Source organism: Natrix helvetica, assembly GCF_964273705.1.
Source record: "Natrix helvetica genome assembly, chromosome: 1".
Classification (NCBI taxonomy): domain Eukaryota; kingdom Metazoa; phylum Chordata; class Lepidosauria; order Squamata; family Natricidae; genus Natrix; species Natrix helvetica.
This window is the reverse complement of record NC_138548.1, coordinates 202888157-202912578: the sequence shown is the minus strand read 5'-3', so window position 1 is coordinate 202912578 and position 24422 is coordinate 202888157. Positions and strand designations below refer to the sequence as shown.

The following is a 24422-nucleotide window of genomic DNA, read 5'->3' as shown; positions in this document are numbered from 1 at the left end:
ATGCATGCGCGCTGGAGCTGACAAGGCAACACCTCATGTGCCCTAAGAAATGGCTCTGTGTGCCACCTGTGGCACGTGTGCCATAGGTTCACCATCACGGATGTAGAGAGTCACAAGTCAGCCGACACCAACAAGTTCTAGTTTGTGCGCTGAGTATCAAACAAACGATGAGTACCAGGACAAAGTTTTCACATCAAAATGCATCGAGTACCGAATTCAAATCAGTTTCAAACCAGTTGAGTACCCACTTACCCCTGTACCCGTTTAATATTAGCCATAAAGGACAAGGGAAGGTCAGGGCAGAAACTAGCAATTCCATGTGAAAACACAGTTCCAGAGGACATAGTGGGCTAAATCACATGTAGATAATGAGGTTGAGATAGACAGCCAGATGTTGTTCAGTGTTTGGGGTGCAACCCACAACTCTAGAACAGAGTTTATTCGAGAATTGCCTGAAACAGAACCCCATCCATTAACCCAGGTTTTTTTCTTTTTTAAAAAAACTGATCTAATTAAGCCAGGGGTGTCCAAACTTGGGAACTTTAAGACTTGTGGACTTCAACTCCCAGAATTCCCCAGCCAGCATGGCTGGCTGGGGAATTCTGGGAGTTGAAGTCCACAAGTCTTAAAGTTCCCAAGTTTGGACACCCCTGAATTAAGCATTCAGGCAGCACCAGATTTCCCGTCTGTGAGCTAAGTGAGATTGTCCCAGTCTACAAAAATCATAGGGAGGGGTCTACTTATTAGACAGAAGCAGCTATTTGTTCTCTTACCAGGCAGCCATGCCAGTAGAGCTTTTCACAATCTTTTTGGCACAGGCGATGTCATCTTCAAGATCAGGATTCAGCAAATCTTAAGAAGGAATGAGAGAGAGAGGACAAGCAACAGAGGAAGATGATAGAAATGGGTCAACCAAGGCAGCAGACACAAAGCTGGAAGAAGCTCTTTGAGGCAGAGGAAAGAATGCAGGTAGTTCTCAACTTGCAGCAGTTCATTTAGTGACTATTCAAGGCTACAATGGCACTGAAAAAAGTGACTTATGACCGTTTTTCACCCTTATGACCGTTGCAGCATGATCACGTGGTCAAAATTAAAACGCTTCGCAACTGTTTCACTGGCCCACACAAAGCGCGCATGAAGCGAACCAGTACCAACACTGGTAGGAACCCACCCCTGGACATAATTATAAGTCCAATTAAACAGGACTGCTTCCTCTTAGTCCCCAAATTTTAATTTATGCTTTTCTCCATAGGGATGAACCTAGCCATCTGTACATGTTTCTACAACTCCTGAGCAGGTCTGTGAAACTGGAAATGTTAGGTTCAGGTTTTCACGCCCACTGAGGCAATCTGTATACATGCACAGATCATCATGCAGTAAAGTTGAGCTATAGACCTTCAGAAGTCAGAATGCCTCTGTAAGGGATCTGCCAAAGGAAAAGGGCATACACCTTTTTCCCCTCAAAAAAGAGGCTGAAAATCTGGGTGCGTCTTATACACTGAATACAGCATTTTTTTTGCCTCCTGAAACCCCGCCCCCTTCACCAAAATGGCCATTAATAGCCTTTAGGAGCCTTGCAGAGTGCTCCTGGGGGCTGGTAAGGGCAAAAATGAGTGAAAAACAGGCTGTTTTAAGCTCAATTTTGCCCCCCACCCCACCCCCTAGGAGCACTCTATAAGCCTCCTAAAGGCTATGCATGCCTTTTTTTTTTAACAAAAAAACACTTTTTGCTCATTTTGGGGGGCACCCCCCCCCAGGAGCCTCTACAAGCCTCCTAAAGGCTATTCATGCTCTTTCTTTAAAATGGGGGGGGGGCATTTTCATGAACAGGGTGGTCTGCAGAGTGCAAAAACTTTTTCTTTAATTTGCCTCTTCAAAATCTTGGTGCGTCAAAAAATATGGCAATTCTCCATATTTAGAAAGCCACTGTACTAATTCCAAACTTAACTACTTTTGCAACATCAAAACTGGGCTGTTTAAATCCAGCCAAGACATTTAAACAATTTTATGTACTATGTTAAAGGAACACTTGTTTGAAATGAGGAGAAGTCACCTGCAGACTGAAGTTAGAGACCGCAGTTAGTCAACCCAATTACTCTGAATCTGTAACTCAGTTTGCACAGGGCAAAGAAGGAACCTAGATATTATTTATGGTTATCTTTCCTAAACACATTACAACATCATCTCTGAAGTGATTCGTATGCCTGACAGGGCTACCAAATACAAAGCAGGCGAAGGCCAACTGATACAGACTAGAGAGTTCCCATAGTCCTTTCCCATTAAACATGCTAAAATAGGCTGAAGAGAATGATGATCTAAAAACAAACCAACCCCAGAGAGCATTTAGTTATCTTTTTCTCAATTAAATATTTCACACACACACACACACACCAGCAGGTGGTGAAGTTTCAATACTTCTTGAGTGGTACAATTGTTTTGATGGGGGTGGGGAGTGTCAGAGGAATTACCATTACATATCGTGATGTACAGAAAAATTAAGAAAAGGAACTTGCAAACAATAGTTTGCCCGCTTGCTATATTAGGGAAGAAAAAAAAAGATTTCTCATGAACCAGGATCTTGGGAAGAGGGGAAGTAAACAACCAAACTTGGTAGAATTCTTTTTGCCAAGGCTTCAGATCTCCTTATTGTCATTTTGAATCTAAATCTAAATCTAAACTTCAATTTTGCACAGACTCATTATCATTGGCTCTAATGGTTTCCAACATTGCAATATAAAAATGCATTCATAATATACATATTAGCAACAACACTTAGATATATATACTGCTTCACAATGCTTTACAGCCCTCTCTAAGTGATTTGTCAGCCTGTTGTCCCCAACAATCTGGGTCCTCATTTTACCCACTTAAGAAGGATGGAAGGCTGAGTCAACCTTCAGCCTGGTGAGATCTGAACTGCCAAATTGCAGGCAGCTGGCAGGCAACAGAAGTAGCCTGCCGTACTGCATTCTATCCACTGCACCACCACGGCTCTTAATAATGGCTTAGTAACTTGAGTTATGTCAATATATTAAGATGTTTACTATTCTTATTTTGATGTGAAAATTAGAAAAGTTGCCATTTACTCATTAGCATCCTATTCAATTATCAAGATTATTCACTTTCTAGAACATTGCTAAAAAGTCCACCCCATCTTCATTTGGGGGGGGGGGGGATGGGGTTACCATATTTTATGTTTTCTAGTCCTAGGGCACAAATCCAAATCCTAGGGAGCAGAAGCGGTATGCTGCGGGTTCACACCGGTTCGGGTGAGCCCCCGCCCACCCATCCAGACATCATCAAGGACTTCCTGTGCATGCATGCAGGTGCGCTCCTGCTACCAAACCAGTAGTGAAGAAAATAGGATACCATTACTGGTGGGGAGGGATGGAAACTGACCTGAGCAAGCTATGTCACAATTGCCCTGTGATAAGGCATTGTTTTCTTTACACCATGAACCACTGTTGATATGGAAGATGCCATAGTCTTTGGTGCCACCTTTGTGCCGGTCAATGGTCTTGGTGTCAAAGCCAGTTTCATAAAATGCCATGCAGATCCCTACAAAGGAGAGAAATCAGTGAGTTTCCTCAGGAGTTCATTTCACAGCCTTCCACTCTTTCTGACTTTCTCAATATTCCAAAATATTCCCAAGAGGCAAGATCCAGCCTAGAGGCCTAGATATGAAACATATGTCTGGTGACTGTTTAACTATTCTCATTCCAATATTCTACTCTGACTTCTGTGACTTGTGGTCCTCTATATTCATGGGACTTTAATCTCCATTATCCCTATCTTGCATGGTCATGCCAAGGTGCCCTTGTGGAAATTTTAAGAACATCCTCCTTTAAACGTTGACTTTAAATTTGTTTCTAATCTTCTTACTAGACATTTTGAGACAAGAAGCTTTTCCCTTCTTTGAAAGTCTGTATGTGCATGTGCAGTATATATATTTAAAAGAGCAGTGAGGAGTAATATCAAAGGATTATATGGCAAGCAACAACAACCTCTCCATGAATAGGTAATTGGAATTAATATCTTGCTAATGATCTATGGAAATGGCAAAATGGGCATCAAACTGGTTTACAAAAGGGGAAATGCTTTGGGGTTTAAAAAGCAGAATTGTTAAGGACTGGTAGAAAGTCTGTCCAATTTTGCAGAGCTTATCATTTACTGAGAAACAATTCCCTTTCCTTTCAAACTTGTTACATCTTACATGTTACATCTAGAGTTCCAATCCAGTTCCCTTTGATTTCTTCAAATGTGAGTGCAGCTGTAGGTAAGGAAAGTGCTCAAATTAGTTGGAGGAGCCCCACTAAGGATAAGTTCTTTAAACATAAAGAACATTGGGAAGAGAGTTTAACAATTGTTCTGAACCAGGTATTCTACTGAGCTGTCACTCATAGATACATTATACAGCAAAACGGTGACAATCAGTGTGTATAAATGTTAAGGTGTTGGACTGGGACCAGGGAGCCCAAAGTTGAGCCTCAACTCAAGTTAGGTGACCTTGGGTCAATTACTGCTCAGTCTCATCCATCTCACACAGTTGTTGTTTGTGAAGACAACATGAGAGTTACTCTCTCCCCTATGTGCACTATTTTAAGAACTCAGAAGATGAGATCTAAAGATAACAAATACTTCCAATAATAATAATAACAGTAAAACTATTTAGGAAAGACCACACATTGTTTCTTGTCTTCCACAGACATTAATGACTTCCACAGACTTCCCCGACATCAGCTTTCTTTTGGTGTTGTTCAGACTTTGCCAAATCTCTAGGTTCTCCATATCATAGTTATCAGTCATCAGTCCATATAGAAATCAAGCAAATGAGTCAAGCAATATTAAAAGGCATGCACTAGAAGGAAATGTAGTGACTGATTTAGAATATCCAAGATTATATCATTTTCCTAGCTTGCAATGTAGAGCATCATCCACCAGGATTTTCCCATAAGAGTATAATCAGAGCCCTTCTGGATCACACCAAAGGTTCATTCAGCACAAAGTTCTATATTACACAGTGGTCAACCAGATGCCCCAAGAAACTCACAAAAAAGACATCATATCATTCCTTCTGGAAGTAAAATGGAGCTGAACTTTATAACATTACATTAACATTAGCAGCCACCGATAATTTAGTTTGCTGAACTTGCTGAAACCTTTTTAAAACAATATAAATTGATGATTAGACCATATATTATAGTGGCAAATTCTGTATTTTAACTGTCTGGTGTAAATATGAGCTTCCTTTTATTAGTCTTTCATTGAAAAATTAATTATGGGATTAATTTTACTGAATGAGCTAGATGCCTACACAATGGAATTTGTAAACAATACCTATTCAGTCCAGGGCCTTTTGCACTGGTGAACTTCTAAGGTTTTCCTGACAGAACAATTTCATGACAGTTAGAACAATTAATCAGTGGAACCACTTGACTCCAGAAGTTGTAAATGCTCCAACTCTGGAGGTTTTTAAGAAGACAGTGGACAAAAAAAAATCTGAAATGGTATAGGGTTTCCTGCCTGAGCAGGGGGAGGTTTGAACTAGAAGACCTCCAAGATCCCTTCCTATTCTATTCTATTCTATTCTATTCTATTCCATTCCATTCCATTATTCTATTCTCTACTAGCCAGCAGTCAGAACTGGCTACACCAATTTGCAACTTCTTAAAGATTTGATGAGCATAACCAGAAATGGGTACCCATTAGCTTCAAGTACTGCTGTTCAGATCCAGGAAAACAGAGGCATTAATCATGTGAACTTGTGGGAAGAGATCTAATAAGAAACAAGCTGGAGCAAGTTCCAGAGCAAATAAAGCAGTACCTGCTTATCGAGGAAAAAAAAACAGGAAATGAATGCTGCTTAATAAAAGCTACATTGGGAATATTTAGTGTAGGTCGTTAGTCCAACTTTCAGTACTTGAGCAATATGTTATCCAGTGAGGAACGGCACTCACAACTGGCTAGGCTGTAACCTTCATATCCATCCATCTCATTCTTCTTCAGTATGTGAGCCAACTCACAGCGACCGTAGATCTTGGTCTGTATAGTAGCTACAAAGCAAGCTAGAAGAAATGTCTGTAGGAAGAAGGTCATCATCTTGGCCCTGGGATGTAGGATGGGAGACAGATGATCCTTAAATCAGAGCAAATTCTGCAGTCTTGGAAGGTCATTCCTTGGGGATAGAAAAACGGGTCTACAGAGTTATTGAAATAATAACATTTCAAATGCAACAAACAGAACTGAAAATACCTTTTCTAACTTCCAAAAAAAGAATATTTTCTCTCTCTAGATTAGAATATGAAAATGTTTTGCCACACAAGTATGAACCAAAGAACTGTAGAAGTACTCCCTGGCTATTTACTAATAAATAGTTCTGGATCAATGTCATTTCCTGAAGAAATTTCCCAACTATTGTTCAGATGGCTATGTTCCAGGTTGATTGATGTTCAATAACTTCATGTAAATTATATCTAGAGATAAACCCATATGCATTACTGTAAAGTACAAGTGCTCCTTGTTTAGCAACTGGTTCATTTTAGCCCCAAAAGAGAAGGACATTTAGATTAGCTGGTCTTTTCTTCAGAGCTAACTTTTAAGAGAAAGTGTGACAATGGCTTAAAGCAGGGGTGTCAAACTCAAGGCCCACCCGCCAGATCCAGCCCACAGGGTACTTAGATCTGGCCCGCAGGGCCACCCTGGAAACAACAAAGGACTGACCCGCAGTGCCTCTGCCAGCAAAAACAGAGCTTGGGAACTCAATTTTCGCTGGCTGATGGCTGCAGGAAGCCATCACAGTCGAAAACAGAGCCCAAAAACAGAGCTCTCCCTGGTCTCACCTTCCTCTGCTGGAGACAATGGATGCCCCAGCTCCACCTGGACCACCACAAGTGCCCCTGAAACAAATGATGTTGGGCTGGCCACACCCACCCTGGCCATGTCCACCCAGCCCACCGAGGTCAAACACAACCTTGTTGTGGCCCTCAATGAAATTGAGTTTGACACCCTTCTCTTAAAGGCTATGGAAAAAAAGCATCTGAAATGGCTTTTGGGAGAATGATATTTGCCTCAAAATTAGAAGCACCAGCCACAATAATACAAGGCAAGTGATCAGAAGGCACAGCAATTTTTTTAAAAAAAGAATTTTAGATGTAGGAAGTTATTTAATATGTAATTATTTTTAAAGGTTGGAAGTCAAGTGAAATAATTTCCAATTTCTGTAGCCGTTGAAGCTGCGTTGCTGGAGAAGTCCTTCACCCCAGCAACCTGTAAAATGCTCCAGGAGAGAAACGGAGTCCAGAATTTGTAGTACGATGTTCATGCTTGATGTAGGTCACCATCGGTGTGAAGTTGTTCCTTAAAACTAGTGACATTAAGAGCCTCTGTTGTGAACTGTTAAGGCATATCAGGTGAATGTATTCTCCCCCACCCCCTCCTTTATTATCCTCTTTCCTTTCAATGATGTGACAGCACAGGATACCCTCCTCCCGTGCTGCATCTCAGGTACTTGAGGGTCTCATCCAGTCACCCCCAAACAACCCACCAAGCTCACCATCTGTAAGAAAATAAGGCTTCTTAGGGCAATAGGTGGCACTGAAACTGGAGGGCCACCACAGCCACCTTTGCTTTCTCATAGAAGCTGTAGCTGCCCTGGGATACCAGCTCTCTTCTCCTCTTGAGAACATCTGGGGCATTCTAGAATGGCAGCCATTGTCCAGGTGTATATTTAATCCAAAGCCCATGCACTGCTGCAGGCTTTGGTATAAACCAGGCTGCTTACTCTCTGCAGGCTGCAAAGGGAGAAGGTGAAATTCTGCAGGATGCAATTGGGGCGCTGCTAAATATTTTGCAAAAATGCTCCCTTAGGAATGCACAATGATGAAAGAATCATGAAATCCCCCGACATGAGAGAATGGGTGGTGAAAAGGTCAGAAATCACAGAAATGGCAACACCGACCTGATGATCAAAGGGGAAAAAACACAAATATTTTTCGGAAAGACCGGAAACGTTTTACTAAAAGAAGGAAGAAGGAAGAATTTCTAGATTTGAAGGCTAAAAAGACATGGCTCAAACGAGGGGATGAAGGGATTTGTATAACATCTAAAAGGGAGGAAGGACTATACAGGTAGTCCTCGACTTACAGCCACAATGAAGCCCCAGATTTTTGTTGCTAATGAGACATTCATTAAGTGAACTTTGCTCCATTTTTACGACCTTTCCTGCCACAGCTGTTTAGTGAATCACTGCAGTTATTAAATGAGTGACACGGGGGTTCAGTGAATCTGACTTCCCCATTGACTTTGCTTGTCAGAAGGTCATAAAAGGAGATCACGTGACGCTGGGACACTGCAACCGTCATAAATATGAGTCAGTTGCCAAGCACCTGGATTTTGATCACGTGACCATGGGGACGCTGCAACAGTCATAAGTATGAAAAATGGTCATCACCAGGGGTGGGTTCCTGCCAGTTCTAACCTCTTTTATAGAAGAGGTTCCACAAATCTACCGTGCCGTTTAGAACCGGTTCTAGCTCCCTCCCCCCCACCCATCCGCACCATGCTTGCCCCGCCCACCACTCACTGATTGGCTGGCTCACCAATCGCCCCGCCCACCTCTAAGAGTCGTATCTAAACCTTAAAGTTTTAAAGCTGTCAAGTTTGAACACCCCTGGGGTTTTTTTCTAAAGGGTTAGGGGTGCAAGGGTCTTGTAACTTGACAGCTTTAAGACTTACGTGCTTCAAATGCCAGAGTTCCTGAGCCAACATGACTGGAGGAGGAATTCTGGGAGTTGAAGTCCACAAGTCTTAAAGCTGTCAAGTTTGAACACCCCTGGGGTTTTTTTTTCTAAAGGGTTAGGGGTGCAAGGCTCTTGTAACTTAACAGCTTTAAGACTTGCGTGCTTCAAATGCCAGAGTTTCTGAGCCAACATTTTGGTTGCTAAGCAAGAGCGTTGTTAAGTGAATTTCACCACATTTTACAAGTTGGCCACGCCCACCCAGTCACATGATTGCCAAGCCACTCCCACTCGGTCACATAGCTGGCAAGCCACTCCCACAAAGCAGGCCACACCTACAGAAGAGGTTCTAAAAAAATTTGAAACCCACCACTGGTCATCACTCACTTCTTTCAGTGACGTTGTAACTTTGAATGGTCACTAAATGAATTGTTGTAAGTTGAGGACTACCTGTAATCATCTGTTCTGCTTGCTGTGCTGCCTGATTGCTGGATATTTCCCCATTATTTTACTCCTTCCACTCATGCCATTCACTTTCTGTGGATGGATCTTAGTGCACACATTGTTTTCACTGAGTATTGCTTGACCCCCACCCCCCCTGCTTCACTGACAAAGCCATCTTCTGGTTCCACTTTATTTTCAGTTTCTTTTTTTTTTTGTAAAGAATTTTTATCTTTTTAAACAAACATAGACGAACAAGACACAAAACATAAAACCATCTTTCGTTACATACAGTGTGTCGATCGGTTACAACGTTTTTGTGCATCCTTTCCATAGTCATTACTTGCAATTTATATAAAAACACATGTTATCAAATCCAAAATGTGTGTATGTATGTATGTATGTATGTATGTATGTATGTATGTATGTATGTATGTATGTTATCAATGTACGTTATTTGTTTGACTATCACTATTTATTCTCCCTTTCAGTTTCCGATGTTGTTTCACTGATAAATGGGGGAGAAATTGGTACGGTAGGAGAGAAATGAATCCATCGACCACTTTTTCAGTACCACTTTACTGCAGAGTCAATCCCCAAACACTGAGACAACAAAGGACATTCTCAATGTCTGGCATTTTTGTCAAGCATTCTGTCAGTTCATTGGTTTTTTTTTGGGGGGGGGGGGACGACAAAGAAGCTGAACATAGTTAAAAGCTGGCATGGCAGCAGTTGCTACGTAGTAGACTTTTGGAACATACTAATGGCAAAAAAAGGGGTGGAAATACTCTAAAGATGGTGAAAAGCTAAAAATAATAATTTCTACCTTTTGTAAGCAAGCTCCCTAAGTATTTCTTGAAGCAGGTAAGGAATTATGACAGGTTTTCAAGAGGTGGGGAAATCTTCCAAATACAGACGGTCCCAGGTTTTGGATGAGTCACTGCCCCTTCCATTGATCATAGGATGCCATCACACTGCTACAGTGAAGAGGGGGAGATAGGACGTTATAAACAATCGGGATAGATTTTTGCTTTGGTAGTATTAGAGATGTCTTGTTTCAAGGAAGGAAACGCTGCTACACAAATGGCAGGCTCTTATTGGTGTTTCCAAGGGTTATCTGTGTTTTCACAGAAGAGAATCCGTGGCTCAGGCTGCCTCCCATCTCCCAGCGTCCCAACTGCAGCTAACATTGCAGAGTTCTGAGCATTTCAGAGGTTAAAGGGTGGAATTGGGTGGGAGGTGTCACCATGATGTGCTGAGAAACGTAAGGAAATGTTAATACAGTAACATATACTTTTAAATATATACTATTTCTGCTCTGCTTCTGGTCAGAAAAGGCAAGCTTTCTTTGCTTAATGGTTCTTTTTAAACTACAAATTCACAAAGATATAAATATGCTTTTTGCTTTGTTCTGTCTAACCTGAGTTTCCTTATTGCTGTCACAAACTGGGCTGAAGCTTATCTTCTTTTGAGCTAAAGCATAATCTAAGTATTGTTTCTTAGCTCTCAGCACCATCTTGCGGTCTGCCTAGAACATTGCATGTAATTTTCTTGAACTGCTTTTAAAATACAGGTTGGTAGGTATATCCTACATATACACAATCTTTTTTTGAAACAAAATTCGGTTGTGTTGGTCTCTTATGAGATTAATCTACCTCTCAAATGGTAGGGAGAGAAGATGAAACCCTAGCTTCATGCATCTATGGTACAAGGTAAGGAGGTTGCATCATATGAATCATTTCTCTTTTTCTCCATTTTAACCTTTTTTTATTGCGGGCGAAAGGCAGCATAGGAAGTGAGAAACTTATGTCTCTCGCATACTGGGATTAGGGGAAGGGGGCCAGATGAGGTGCCACTGGAAGACAAGTAGTGGCAGCAACTCTGTCACTAATCCAGAGTTGGGGTACAGATCTTGATGTTCCACAAAGTTTCAGAGAGAGAAAGTTGAAAGGTCTGGCATTCTAAGTTTTGATCCAACACTTCACCACCATCACCATTATCAACACCCCCCACCTTTTGCCACAGCCATCCTTGATCAAACAACCAGACAAAAAGATTTGGGATAATGTCAGCGTTCCAAATATCATGCACAATTAAATCAGAGTCCAAGGCAGAGCTATCCTTAAAGTTCCAATTCAATAAGACAGACATGTTGGCAACAAACTGTGGAATCCCAAATCTAAAAGCTTCCCGGGATTCCACCCAGTTGAAAGTTCATGATCTTATCCCCACACCCATCAATCCATCACATGATCCAATCTTCCTCAGCTATGCTGGCATCTCTACCCAACTGGTTCTGGTCAGGTGCAGAGGTGCGGAGACAAAAGATGACCTTGGGCTTCTAGAAAGGAATGACAACAACACATTCCACAATTCCTTTCTATTCCCCCTCCAATTACTACACTAATGAAACAGCATAATGAAATAATAGAGAGTGTGGCAGGCCAAAGATCCTAAAAAGGAATATAACTGCAGGCCTGACACAAGGATGGGTTGATGCTGGCATTACTGGCGGTTCTCTTTGCACGCGCATGTGCAGTTGACTGCAAATTGTTCTGCGCAGAATATGAAAAAAATATTAAAAAACAAGCCAGCAATGGCAGCAGCAACCAGGGAACCAGTTTGGGGGCATGGCCAGCCTGCCAGACCCTAACGGTTCGGCAATCCAGTCCCAATTGCCACTACCGGTTTGCCCGGACCGGTGCAGACCAGTAGCAACCCACCTCCTGAAACAAACACATGAAACGTATTATTTCAAAAAGAATTTATTCTGTAAAATGCCTTTGATCAGATTGTAATCTGTGATCACAATTGAAGAGCACAAGCAGATAAAGAAGCTGATTAGCAGATGATAAGTTCGGTTGGTGGTACAATAAATTCACAGTTTGCAAGTAGCTGTCCAGTAATGTAAGTTTTTTCCACGGCAATGATTTCGCCAGCCATCCCTAGAGAACAAAATTAAGAAAAGGAAAAAGAAAATACAGCTATGTGAAAATTAAAAAACAAAAGGCAGTGAAATGACAACAGAAGTAGATAATTGTAAAGTAGCCCATGGTCTTTCTTCCATACTGTATAAACTTAAAGTGCTCCCTACCCATCTCTGAGTCAACAGAGACTATTCCACCATGAAATAAGCTGTCCCCATTATGAATCCTCCTTCTGGTTGTGTTTCAAATCACTGCCTGCCCCCTGACTTTACTTTGAAAGAAAACCTATCCCTCTCTCTCCCTCTCTCTCCCTCTCCCGCCCCCCTCTGTCTGAGATCAAGATGAAGGCATTATGATGAGGACTCAGCAGAAAAAGATGTTGCAGGGGCATGTTTGAGCTGGAATTGGGTGTAAATGGGGGAAAGCTCAAATTGTATTCGATGTGTGACTGGATGGCTGTGCGAAGGAGATAGGCAAAGCCGATGAAAGATAAATTTATCTCCTTACCAGGCTTCCAAACCATCTGGACTTGCTACAGCTCTCTTGACACAAATTATATCATCGATGATTTCATCGGTCACCAAATCTAGTGAGTAAACAGGAAATAATTGTGACGTGGAGTAGAATGGGACCTATTCGAATAAAACAGCCAACGGACCTAACAGCTCGTCATACTGAGCTAGTCAACCTTTCCTTTTTAGGAGATTAGAATCCAAACCTTCTCCAGTAAGGGAGATGTTCTTAAATTGGAGATGCCCTGGATTGAAGGTGGGACTCTTAGCCTGGCAATAAAAAATTAAAATGCATGCCTTCTTTAATTGCATGACAATTACAGTAGAAATACAGCATTCGTCAGGACAGGTAAAACATCCTGTTCTCTAAAATACCTTCTTAAGGATTGAAGAAGCAATAAACCTTGAAGCTCACCATATACCCGTACTTTTCGGAGTATAAGACGCACCAGAGTATAAGAAGCACCTTAATTTTAGGGGAGGAAATCAGGAAAAAAAACTTTCTGCCTCTCTCCCAGCATCTATCCGTATTCATCTGGCTAACATCTTTGCTACCTCAGTTGGAGCCTGATTCCCGAAGCTACCTGGGAAACTGCGTTGAAAGCCTTTTCAATGAAAGAGTTTTTGGGCTGCAGGGTCCCCTCCCCGATTCCAAAAAGAGCGCGTGCAGAGGCCAAACAAGTGCATCGTGTTTCAGGTGGCAGGCAGTTCCAGCAAGCGCTGCCACCTGAAAATGCTTTCCTTCCCAGTTCCCCGGTGCACATCGCAGGGCCATGCGCCCTCCTCCTCTGTTTTCTCCTGGCCAGCACCGTCGGCAGGGGAAGGCAGCGAGAAAAGTGAGAGGGCAGCGCAGTCGGAAGAAGGTGCAGAAGCCGGGTGCGGACACAGGGCAGGCAGATAAAGAAGCCAGCATTCGATTGCCGGCTTGGCTGCTGGCCACCCGGAGTGAGCAGGCAGCAAAGGAAACCCGCGTTGTGGCTCTATTAAGATGCGCATTTCACGGCAGGGTACAATTTGGGGTTGGCAGGTGGGGCAGGGAATGGGGTGCCCTGGCAGCCACTTCTTAGAGCCCATGCCCTTAAGTGTCACTGCCAGTGACCATGGTTTTGCGCCCCCTCTCCTGGATAACAGCCAACAGGAGAGGAGAGGCAGCGTGCTGGGCGAAGTTTCACCCACCCCCCCAACGAGCAAGAGGAGGGGAGAATCCAGCAGCACATGGGGCCCTTCTCCTCCATTTGGAGGTGGCAGGTGGGGCAGGGGATGAGATGCCCAGCATCCCTTTGGAATCGGGGAGGGGACCCTATAGGCCAAAAACGCTTTTATTGAAAAGGCTTTCATCGCAATTCCCCAGGCAGCTTCAGGAATCAGGCGCCATGTAAAAGTGAGGATCCCCACCGCCTGGACCCCCCCGAAAATGTGATGTGCGGAGCGGGTGGGTGGAGCTACATTTGATGTATAAGATGCACCCAGATTTTCACCCTCTTTTGGGGGGTAAAAAGGTGTGTCTTATACTTCGAAAAATATGGTATATTTAGATGGCTAAGAAATTAAGTTTCTTCCCGCCTCACCCTCTCCCCCTGCTGGTGAGGAGTGGCCATGATTGGCAACACTAATGGGTAGGTAACCTGTGGGGTAGGCCAAATGGTATAGCCTTCACAAAAGTATTAAAAAGGAAGAATATGGCTATATTAACCCCTTGCTGTAGAAAACATCAGATGGATTCATAAATGACAAATCAATAGCACCCAGCTGGCAAAACATGAATCTCTTTCCCAGTTTAAATGGACTTTTCGGTAGCACAGGGCTACAGCCCTAGTACTATTTTTAAAAGTTCTATTTTTAAAATACAGATTTAGCACTAAAAAAAACCCATCTAGGACTCTAAAAAGTGCAGTAACTCCATGAATGCAGGATGTTTGATGTATGTACTATATAAGGAATCTAAGCAACTGGATGTCTCTCATTGATTTGTTAGTCCTGTTTATAGGCTCCCTACTTCGACCTAGGAATGGGGGAGAAATTGGTTGATTTTGCATTTGGAGGCATATTTTTCCAGTTTTTGGACTCCCAACTACTATACAATTTAAATGTTCACTTGCATACTTCTAAACTTTAGAATCGAGGTCATTAATATATGGGCGGGGTGGGGTAAACAAAGGTGTTTTACATTGAAAATTGTACAAAACACATAGGCTGAAAGTAATGTGGGCGGGAACTAACACACATTTGTGAAAAGTAGATATGTTCAATGAATAGCTGTGGAGTGCCTTGGTGATCTCTGAGCTTGGTTGTTTGCTTATAGACATTGCATTATCTGACTAGATAACATCATCAATGTTAGTGAATATGGAGTTTGCTCTCTGTTTATACACAGTAGCCCTACCCTGCCAGTGTTGCTAGTTACTAGGGAGAATGTGTTCTGGTCTTTTTGTTTCTGTCTTAGCATTTTTTATTGGAGCCGTGGTGAGCTACTGATTTGAATGCAGTACAGCAGGCTAATTTTGCCCACTGCCAGGAGTTCCATCCTCACCAGCTCAAGGGTCACTCAGCCTTCAAGCCTTCTGAGGCCACTAAAATGAGAACCCAGATTGTTGGGAGGCAATATGTTGACATTGCAAACCATTCAGAGAGTGCTGTAAAGCAGCAGTCCCCAACTTTCCTAGCTTTGTGGATCAGCAGTGGCAGAGGTGGGGGGGCAAAGGCATGGTTTCATGTGTGTACCCACCAGAGACACAAATGGAGCTTCTGTGGCCCATTTCCCAGTACTGGGCTATGGAGTGGGGGTTGGGGATCCCTGTTGCAAAGCACTATGGAGAAGTATATAACGCTAAGTGCTATTGCTATTGTCTATTTTGAATGGTGAATAAATGTGATTTATCTCTATGCGTTTATTGATGGCTGATTTATCTGAATGCCATGCTTTTAGGAAATTGCTATCATTTTTAGATTTGGCTTGGTGTAGGGTGCTCATAGTTTCCCAGTGGTTGAATCTCTCTGTGTATTGTGAAATTAAGGAGTTTTCATCATGTCTTCTGCCTGCTAGTTGGTGTTCATGGATGCTCTCTGCTAGTCTTCTGCCTGTCTGTCATAAAGCATATAGTGGCTGCTCCATTCCTTACACTGTATGTTGTAGATGACTCCTGCTTTTTCTTCTCAGGCTACTGGTTCTTTTGTCAGGTACAGTAATTAAACATCTGCAAGAAAACAACCAAGCTCAGAGAGCACCAAGGACTCCACAATCTTGAGCTACCTATATTCTCTTTAATGAAAAGCTTTGGCTGATTAACAAAAATGAGACATTAAAAGAAATCCAGACCCAGATCCAACGTTCTCTCCTTATAAACTGGACTTTAACGCGAATATTTTAGAAGGAACGCTTACCACGACAAGATAAGCTGCAGAGGTTCCTTGAAGTGCTGTGGTGGTCAGCGCACCAGGAACGACTGTTGATCTGGAAAATGCCATATTCAGAAGTACCATCAATGTTCTGGGTCACCTTAGCTGTGTTGAAACCACTCGCAAAATATGCCAGGCAGACCCCTGAAGGGAGAAAGTGATGTACAGATTGACATCCTTGTGGGGGTTTTGTTCAGAAAAGAAGCAGATAAGAAACAAGAAATAAGCAGGTAAGAAATGAGGCCAGCGGATTATTTACAGGCAGATTGTTAGCACTACGTGATGAATCCAGCTTGCTTAAGGCTTGAATGGCAATGGCGCACAGCAGGTCGCTGGTGGCATATATGTGAAGATAGGTGCCTGGTTGTATGCGTGTAGTAAAATACAGAAATTAGTCCTGGAAGATCAATTTGGAAAGGAACTTTAGTGGGATACAGGTAGTCCTCGATTTACAACAGTTCATTTAGTGATCGTTCAAAGTAACAACAGTAGTGAAAAGAGTGACTTATGACCATTTTTCACACGACTGCTGCAGCATCCCCATGATCGTATGATCAAAATGCAGACGATTGACAGCTGAACTCGTATTTATGATGGTTGCAGTATCCTGGGGGTCCTGTGATCCCCTTTTGCGACCTTCTGACGAGGAAAGTCAATGGGGAAGCCAGATTCACTTAACGACCATGTTGCTACTTAACAACTGCAGTCATTCTCTCAACAACTGTGGCAAAGAAGGTCACAACAATGGGGCAAAACTCACTTCGCAAATGTCTGACTTAGCAACAGAAATGTTATTTCATACAACAAAATTGTGAACGTGAAGAGGCAGCATGAAAGACAAGCTGTTTTGGAAGAGGTACAAAGAAAACAAGAACTAGAGAAATTTCCAGAGAGGTATTTCTCATCGAATTAAACTGGTACAACTATAGTTATCTATGTTAACAGTAAAAGAAATTAAAATAAAAAATGAACTTTTTTTTTTTTTAGTTTACAACTATCTAATGAAAATAAGCCACACTGGTTTTCTTCGATGCAGAGAAGGTTTTTGATCATTTGAAATGGTTGTTCTTGCTCAAAGTTTTGGAAGATATGAACTTTGAAGAAAATTTTAAAAAATGGCTAAGATCAAATTTTAATTCAAGGAAGGAGCAAATAATTGTTAATGGAGATCTAACAAAACAAAGATAGTCGAACAAGATAGGAATGCCCAGTGTCTTTTCTCTTTAGATTCTTAAAATATTGATTAGAGATCTAAGATAAGATGAGAAAATTGTGGGAATAAAGATTCAAAAAGAAACTTAGAAGTTAAGGGTTTTTGCAGATGACTTTGATGTTGGTTTGGAAGATCCTTTAGAAATATTAATGGGAAAACTAGAACAGTCTGGTGCATTAGCAGGTTTGAAGGTCAACAACAGAAGATAAAGATATTAACAAAAAAACCTTAATGTAGAAGATCAAACAGAACTGATGAATGAAACAGGTTTTAAGATTGAGAAGAAAATAAAATATCTGGGGATCAATTTGTCATATATATTATTTCAAAATAACTACGCTAAGACATGGAATAAAAAACTTGCAAAGAGAGAACCTGCATAAGACATTGAACTAGTGGGAAAAAAGGGAGTTGCTGGGCAGGGTGCTGAATATTTGCAGATACTCATAAATGTTTGGAGCCTTATTCTAAATGCATTATGTTGCTCAAACATGTTTTATTGTTTATCTTGTGTTCTTTGAATAATGAAAGTACAGTTGTGTGAAAAAGTCCTGCACGCTTTCAGTTTAAAGCTGCATTTACATGTTTAATCAACTTTTCACTCATAGAAACCATGCAAAATTAGTACTTTGATGAAAATTTCTGTAGTCAGATTGAGATGCATAATTTTTATTAATATAACCACAAAGTCTTTTAAAGGTTTTGAGTGAGTTTATATGCTAAAACAAACACAACTTGAATTTTCGAGAATGTTAGGATCGAAAGTAACCAATCAGCAGCGAGCTTTGGCTGACCAATCAAAATGTACAGAGGCTAAATCTATGAGCCAATCAATGTTGTCAAACTCTCTGACTATAAATAGGCATGAAAAGCATCGAGAAACTTAATTTAGCTCTGGCTGTGGGCAAGAATGAAGGCCTTTGCTTTCACCAGTACTGAACAGTGGCATCGCATCATTGTGCTTCATGAAGAGGGTTACTCCTGTACAGAAATAGCCAAGAGAGTGAAATGCCATCGCACCACAGTGAGCAGAGTGGTTCAAAAATACCAAATAACTGGTTCAGTTGATGACAGGCTCCTCTCTGGAAGACCAAGAAAGTCAACAAAACTGCAAGATCGGGCTCTGCAACGCATTTCAATGGCTGACAGGAAGCTCACCTCACCTCAGATTACAAGAATTTGGGGTGAAACATGTGATGTAAAAGTGTACGCAAGCACAGTACGTCGCAGACTGCTTGCCAGAGGACTCAAAACTGCAGGGCTTGAAGTAGACCTTTGCTCACAGGCATACACCGCTCTTGTCGACGTGCGTGGGCCAAGAAGTATGCCAAGTGGACCAATGAACAGTGGGTCAAGGTCATCTTCAGTGACGAGAGCAATTTCTGCTTGACTGGGAATCAATGCAAAAGTATGTCAGAAGATTTCCAGCTGAAGAATTTAGGCCGTACTACCTGAATCTATCTGTGAAGCATCCATTGCACATGATGATCTGGGGCTGTATCGCTGCTTCTGGTATTGGTCGGATACAAATCGTGCAGGGAATCATGAATTCCAAGCAATATGTTGAAGTCCTGGAAAAGACCATGCTTCCTTCAGCTCAGCAACTTGTAGGGAAGGACTTTTGCTTCCAGGGTGACAACGCTCGTTGTCATTGAGCCAAGTCCATCCAGCAGTGGATGAAGAAACATGGTGTTCGACTTCTGGATTGGCCAGCTCAGAGCCCGGATTTGAACCCAATTGAGAATTTGTGGGTCAAGATTGGTTACGAAATAAGCAAGAAGCATCCGAAGACCAAGCAGGAGCTGACTGAATCCATTATAGCAGCCTGGCACCGCACTGTCACCAAAGATCTTATACAGTCTATGCTGAAGTGATGTCACCTGGTGATAAGCAATAAGGGCTGGCCAATTTCATATTAGTAACCATGTTTGGTTATCTAAACGGTCCTTTTCAGCCCACAAACAATAAAAATATTAACAAAACACTAGCATTGGTCTTAGTAATTGCAACACGTATGCCACTGGGTATGCATCAGTTAATCTGTTTTCATAGTCATTGTAAGCATGCATTGTAAGCATGCAAGAAAATTCACAATCCCCATCCAAACAGCACCAAATTGCAAAAAGCTTATGCTTTTCACTTAAAAACCACCAGTATTTATTTAAATATAACAATATTTGCATAGCAGTTAGCAGAAAATATAATAAAATCAATGGCCTATCCAAAAAAATGTCATAGAACGTAAACTGTAAAGTGTGCAGGACTTTTTCACACAGTTATATGTTCTCCATCTTTTCTCTAGTTGGATTTCAAGAGCTGTGGTGGCACAGTGGTTAGAATACAGAATTGCAGGCTAACACTGCCCATTGCAACAAGTTCGATCCTGACTGGCTCAAAGTTGATTCAGCCTTCCATCCTTCCAAGGTCATTAAAATGAGGATTGTTGGAGGCAATATGTTAACTCTGTAAACTGCCTATAGGGGGCTGTAAAGCACTATGAAAAGGTATCTAAGTCTAAGTGCTCTTGCTATTTCTAATCCACATATCCATGTAATCCAAGCAACAAAGAGGCTGGATGTACCATAGTGCTACAAATATTATTAGCATTCTTCAATCTATTGCATAAATTAAAGCCTGTCCTGGGTCTGAGGATCCTTTACCAGCTTCAGCATAACATAATACATCCAACTTTGTTAGACAGGCTGTGTTCCTTTTCATTTTGGGTAAAGAGATTGGACAAGATGGCCATTCTTGCCCCTATAGGTCCATTAGTGGCTATTACAAGTAAGGAAGTATATAGAAAAGTATATACTATATCTATAAAAATAAACATCTGATTATAAATTATACAAAAACAAAAAATAAAGTTTTCCAATAGCAGCCGAATGCACAAATGAACAGTTAATAAATATATAAACAAAGACGTAAATCAGTATGAGTATATAGAGGTTATTTTTCAAACAATATGGAATTTTATTATTTATTTATATGTTAAATTTATTTTCTGCCTATCTCACTGTGGGGCTACTCTAATTAAAGGCTCAAATTAATTTTGCTGCTTCAAAGGCAAACAACAGGGCCGCAGCCAGTCTAAATTTTTATAGAACACAAGGAGGGAAATTTGGTCTGGCAACAATTAAATTATTTCAAGCCAAGCCAATAGCACAAATGATGTATGGAATACAATTGGATCTACTTTCACATCTTACAACCTATGAATGGGTCCAATCAGCTTTCCTTAGGGACACAATAGGTGTTATCAGATGCAAAGCTAATGTAATCTTGAGGCCAGAAAGAGGCTTGCCAAGTGGTCAGAGCTGGTCCAGAACACTAACAAATAGTTACATCAAATCCCAGTAGATTATTTCCACTGTTGTTAAAATATAAAAACAACTGGCAATTAGTTTGCGGGGGTGGGGGGAGCAAATTACCTATACTTTATCACTTGAACGTCTAAGCCCTACCCACGAAGGGGGCCACACATTGGACCTTGTTTTTGTCTCTGGCCAGTGGACGAGTGATCTGGGAATAGGGGATTTAACTATCACTCCCCTGTCATGGTCGGATCACTCACTTCTCCGACTTGACTTCCCTGGTGCTACCCCCCGTTGCGGGGAGGCGGAGGCGGAAGGCATTAGATGGTTCCGCCCCAAGCGCCTGATGGAACCAGATAAGTTCCAGACGGATCTTGGGCCACCTCCTGTAGACCTGACCCGCCCCCGGGTGGAGGACCTGGTAGCCGCATGGAATAGTGCGACTGCCGGGGCCCTTGACCGGGTGGCGCCTCTGCGGCCTCTCCTGCGGCAACGAACCACCCTGGCTCCTTGGTTTACCGAGGAGCTAAGGGTGATGAAACGCCACAAGAGACACCTAGAGAGTCGTTGGAGATCCTCCCGCTCCGAATTTGACCGAGCACAGGCACGAGCCTATTTGAGGACGTACCTTGTGGCATTAAGAGCGGCCAAACGTCACCATTGTGCCGCTCTTATTGCATCTGCAGATAACCGCCCTGCTGCCCTGTTCCGGGTGACTCGCTCCCTCTTGTTTCAGAGGCCGCGGGAAGCCCCTTTACAGGGCAGAGCAGAGGAGTTTGGGAAATATCTGCAGGACAAAGTCACTCAAATCCGGATGGGATGGGTCCCTTTCAGTGGTCCAGTGGAGACGCCCGTGGCGAGTCTTGAGAGACCATTCTGGGAGGAGTTTGACTCGGTTGCCATCAATGATTTGGACAAGTTACGTGGACGTCTGCGACCTACCACATGTTTATTGGACCCGTGCCCCTCCTGGCTTGTACTGGCATCCTGGGAGGTTACACGCGACTGGCTCCTGGGCCTAGTGAACGCTTCGTTGGGCGAGGGGTCTCTGCCAGCCGCCTTGAAAGAGGCGGTTGTGAGACCCCTACTCAAGAAGCCTTCCCTGGACCCAACGGAGCTAGCTAATTATCGTCCAGTCTCCAACCTTCCCTTTTTAGCAAAGGTTATAGAGAGTGTGGTGGCCCAACAGTTTCCACGTCACTTGGAGGAGAATGATTATCTAGACCCGCGCCAGTCTGGCTTCCGACCCGGGCACAGCACGGAGACGGCCTTGGTCGCGTTGGTTGATGATCTCTGGAGGGCCAGAGATAGGGGTTGTTCCTCTGTCCTGGTCCTATTAGATCTCTCGGCGGCTTTCAATACCATCGACCATGGTATCCTGTTGCACCGGCTTTGGGGGTTGGGAGTCAGGGGCACCGTTTTGCGGTGGTTCGGCTCCTACCTCTCCAGCCGGACGCAACGTGTGTTGGCAGGGGAGCAGAGATCGACCCTGAGCCCCCTCACTTGCGGGGTGCCACAGGGGTCAGTTCTCTCGCCACTCCTGTTCAACACATACATGAAACCACTGGGCGAGATCATCCGTGGCTTTGGGGTGGGATACCATCTGTATGCTGATGACACTCAGCTGTACATCTCCACCCCGAACCACCCCAACGAGGCCGTCGAAATGATGTCCCGGTGCTTGGAAGCCGTACGGGTCTGGATGGATGACAACCTACTTAAACTCAACCCCTCCAAGACGGAGTGGCTGTGGCTTCCGGCCCCCCGGTTCAACCAGTTGCTTCCATCTCTGGCCATTGGGGGCGAGCAACTGGCCCCCATGGAATGGGCGCGCAATTTGGGCGTCCTCCTAGATGCCCGGCTGTCCATGGATGACCATGTAACAGCCGTGGCAAGGGGGGCGTTCCACCAGGTCCGCCTGGTGCGCCAATTGCGCCCCTTATTGGACCGGGATGCCTTGCGCACAGTCACCCATGCGCTAGTGACGTCTCGCCTGGACTACTGCAATGCTCTCTACATGGGGCTTCCCTTGAGATGCACTCGGAGACTACAGTTGGTTCAGAATGCGGCCGCACGGGTGATTATGGGGAGGACTAGGTTCTCCCATGTAACACCTCTCCTGCGCGAGCTGCACTGGCTTCCTGTGGTCTATCGGGTGCGTTTCAAGGTTTTGATTACAATCTTTAAAGTGCTCCATGGCATAGGACCTAGTTATTTGCGGGATCGCATCCTGCCCCATACATCCCTACGACCAATCCGCTCACACAGAGAGGGACTTCTCCGGGTGCCTTCCGCTAAACAGTGTCGGGGGGCGACACCCAGGAGCAGGGCCTTCTCTGTGATGGGCCCAGCCCTGTGGAATGACCTCCCCCTTGACATCAGGATTACTTCCGATCTCCGCTCCTTCCGTGTAAAGCTCAAGACCCACCTTTTTCAATTATCTGGCCTGGCTCAACCGTAGTTTATCCTCCTCCTGACAGTCCTTTTAAATTTGTAATTTTATTATGGGGTATTTTTAATGGTTAATTTTAATTTTCTATTATTATTATTAATGTGATATATGTTTGATTACTACCTCCTCCATGTATGTATGTATATGTATGTATATGTGTGGATCTGTATGTCTATATGTATGTATGTATATTTTTATTGTACGCCGCCCCGAGTCCCTTGTGGAGAGGGAGCGGCTAACAAATTAAAAATTTGAATTTGAATTTGAATTTAAGCCAGGGGTGTCCAAACTTGGGAACTTTAAGACTTGTGGACTTCAACTCCCAGAATTCCCCAGCCAGCTATGCTATGCTGGCTGGGGAATTCTGGGAGTTGAAGTCTACAAGTCTTAAAGTTCCCAAGTTTGGACACCCCTGGTGTAAGTCAACTGGGTTATAAGAATTGCACGTGCATATTTTAAGAAGGGATCATTGATATGTAACACCATAAAGTGATAAACTAAGCCCCACACTTCTACTGCTGGGTACCAAAGGTGCCCCACCCAATTATTTACAATATTCTATTTTTTATCAATATTTTTTTAAAAAAATTATTAGACTTTTTTCACCCATCTCGCCATGGCAGCTCTATATAAACGAGCCTTGCACTAGCTGACTCCTGCCCAGTGTGAGCACGTGAAAAAGTTCTAGAATCAAACACAGCACTTGAAAAGAGCTGGAAGAATGCAGGATTCAGAGAGCCATTTAATATTCTTGCCTCAGGCTTTCTACAGTCTGTTCTAAAACGAGTACTATGAGTAGGTTCAGCAAAACCAGTGCGTTCTTTTTTGTCACCCTTTCAGACAGAAAGCTGTGATCAGGATTTTTTTTTAAAAAAAAAGAACAGTCAGGACGCTATGTGGAGGCTACTCACAGTCATCCAAACTGTAGCCCTCGTGCCCCTCCATTCCCCAGCGTCGCATTACTGATGCCAGTTCACAACGATTGAAGATCTTGCCATAGACTTTCACCACGAGGCAGGTCAACACAGCTAACCCCAGGCAGAGGCCTTTCATTGCTCCTCAGCGATGTGCTTCTGCTATCTCCGGTACCCTGAAAATGGGAAGGGGAGGCTTCCCCAGGCTGACAGATCTACAAAGAGAAGAGAAACATCTAGAACAGGGGTGGGTTCCTGCCAGTTCTAACCTCTTCTATAGAAGAGGTTCCACAAATCTACAGTGCTGTTTAGAACTGGTTCCAGCTCCCTCCCACCCGCCCGTCCGCACATCATCAAGATGAAGAGCGAGAGGAGGAATTCTGGGAGTTGAAGTCCACAAGTCTTAAAGCTGTCAAGTTTGAACACTCCTGGGGGTTTTTTTCTAAAGGGTTAGGGGTGCAAAGGTCTTGTAACTTGACAGCTTTAAGACTTGCGTGTTTCAAATGCCAGAGTTTCTG

At 43.1% G+C, this 24422-nt stretch overlaps 2 protein-coding genes across 2 annotated transcripts; both read right to left on the bottom strand.

Annotated features, from left to right (window-relative positions):
* Positions 1 to 769: 769 nt before the first annotated feature.
* LOC309394920 (lysozyme C-like) lies at positions 770 to 6099 on the bottom strand (the record flags this gene model as incomplete). Its single annotated transcript, XM_081958632.1, has 3 exons — positions 770 to 852; positions 3400 to 3558; positions 5958 to 6099. The coding sequence occupies 3 exons, from the start codon at positions 6097 to 6099 to the stop codon at positions 770 to 772; spliced, it is 384 nt and encodes a 127-aa protein (XP_081814758.1).
* Positions 6100 to 12021: 5922 nt separating this feature from the next.
* Positions 12022 to 24043, bottom strand: LOC309385052 (lysozyme C-like; the record flags this gene model as incomplete). The annotated part of the gene is made up of 4 exons (XM_081939124.1): positions 12022 to 12121; positions 12611 to 12689; positions 15997 to 16155; positions 23902 to 24043. The coding sequence occupies 4 exons, from the start codon at positions 24041 to 24043 to the stop codon at positions 12055 to 12057; spliced, it is 447 nt and encodes a 148-aa protein (XP_081795250.1). The 3' UTR covers positions 12022 to 12054.
* Positions 24044 to 24422: the final 379 nt, after the last annotated feature.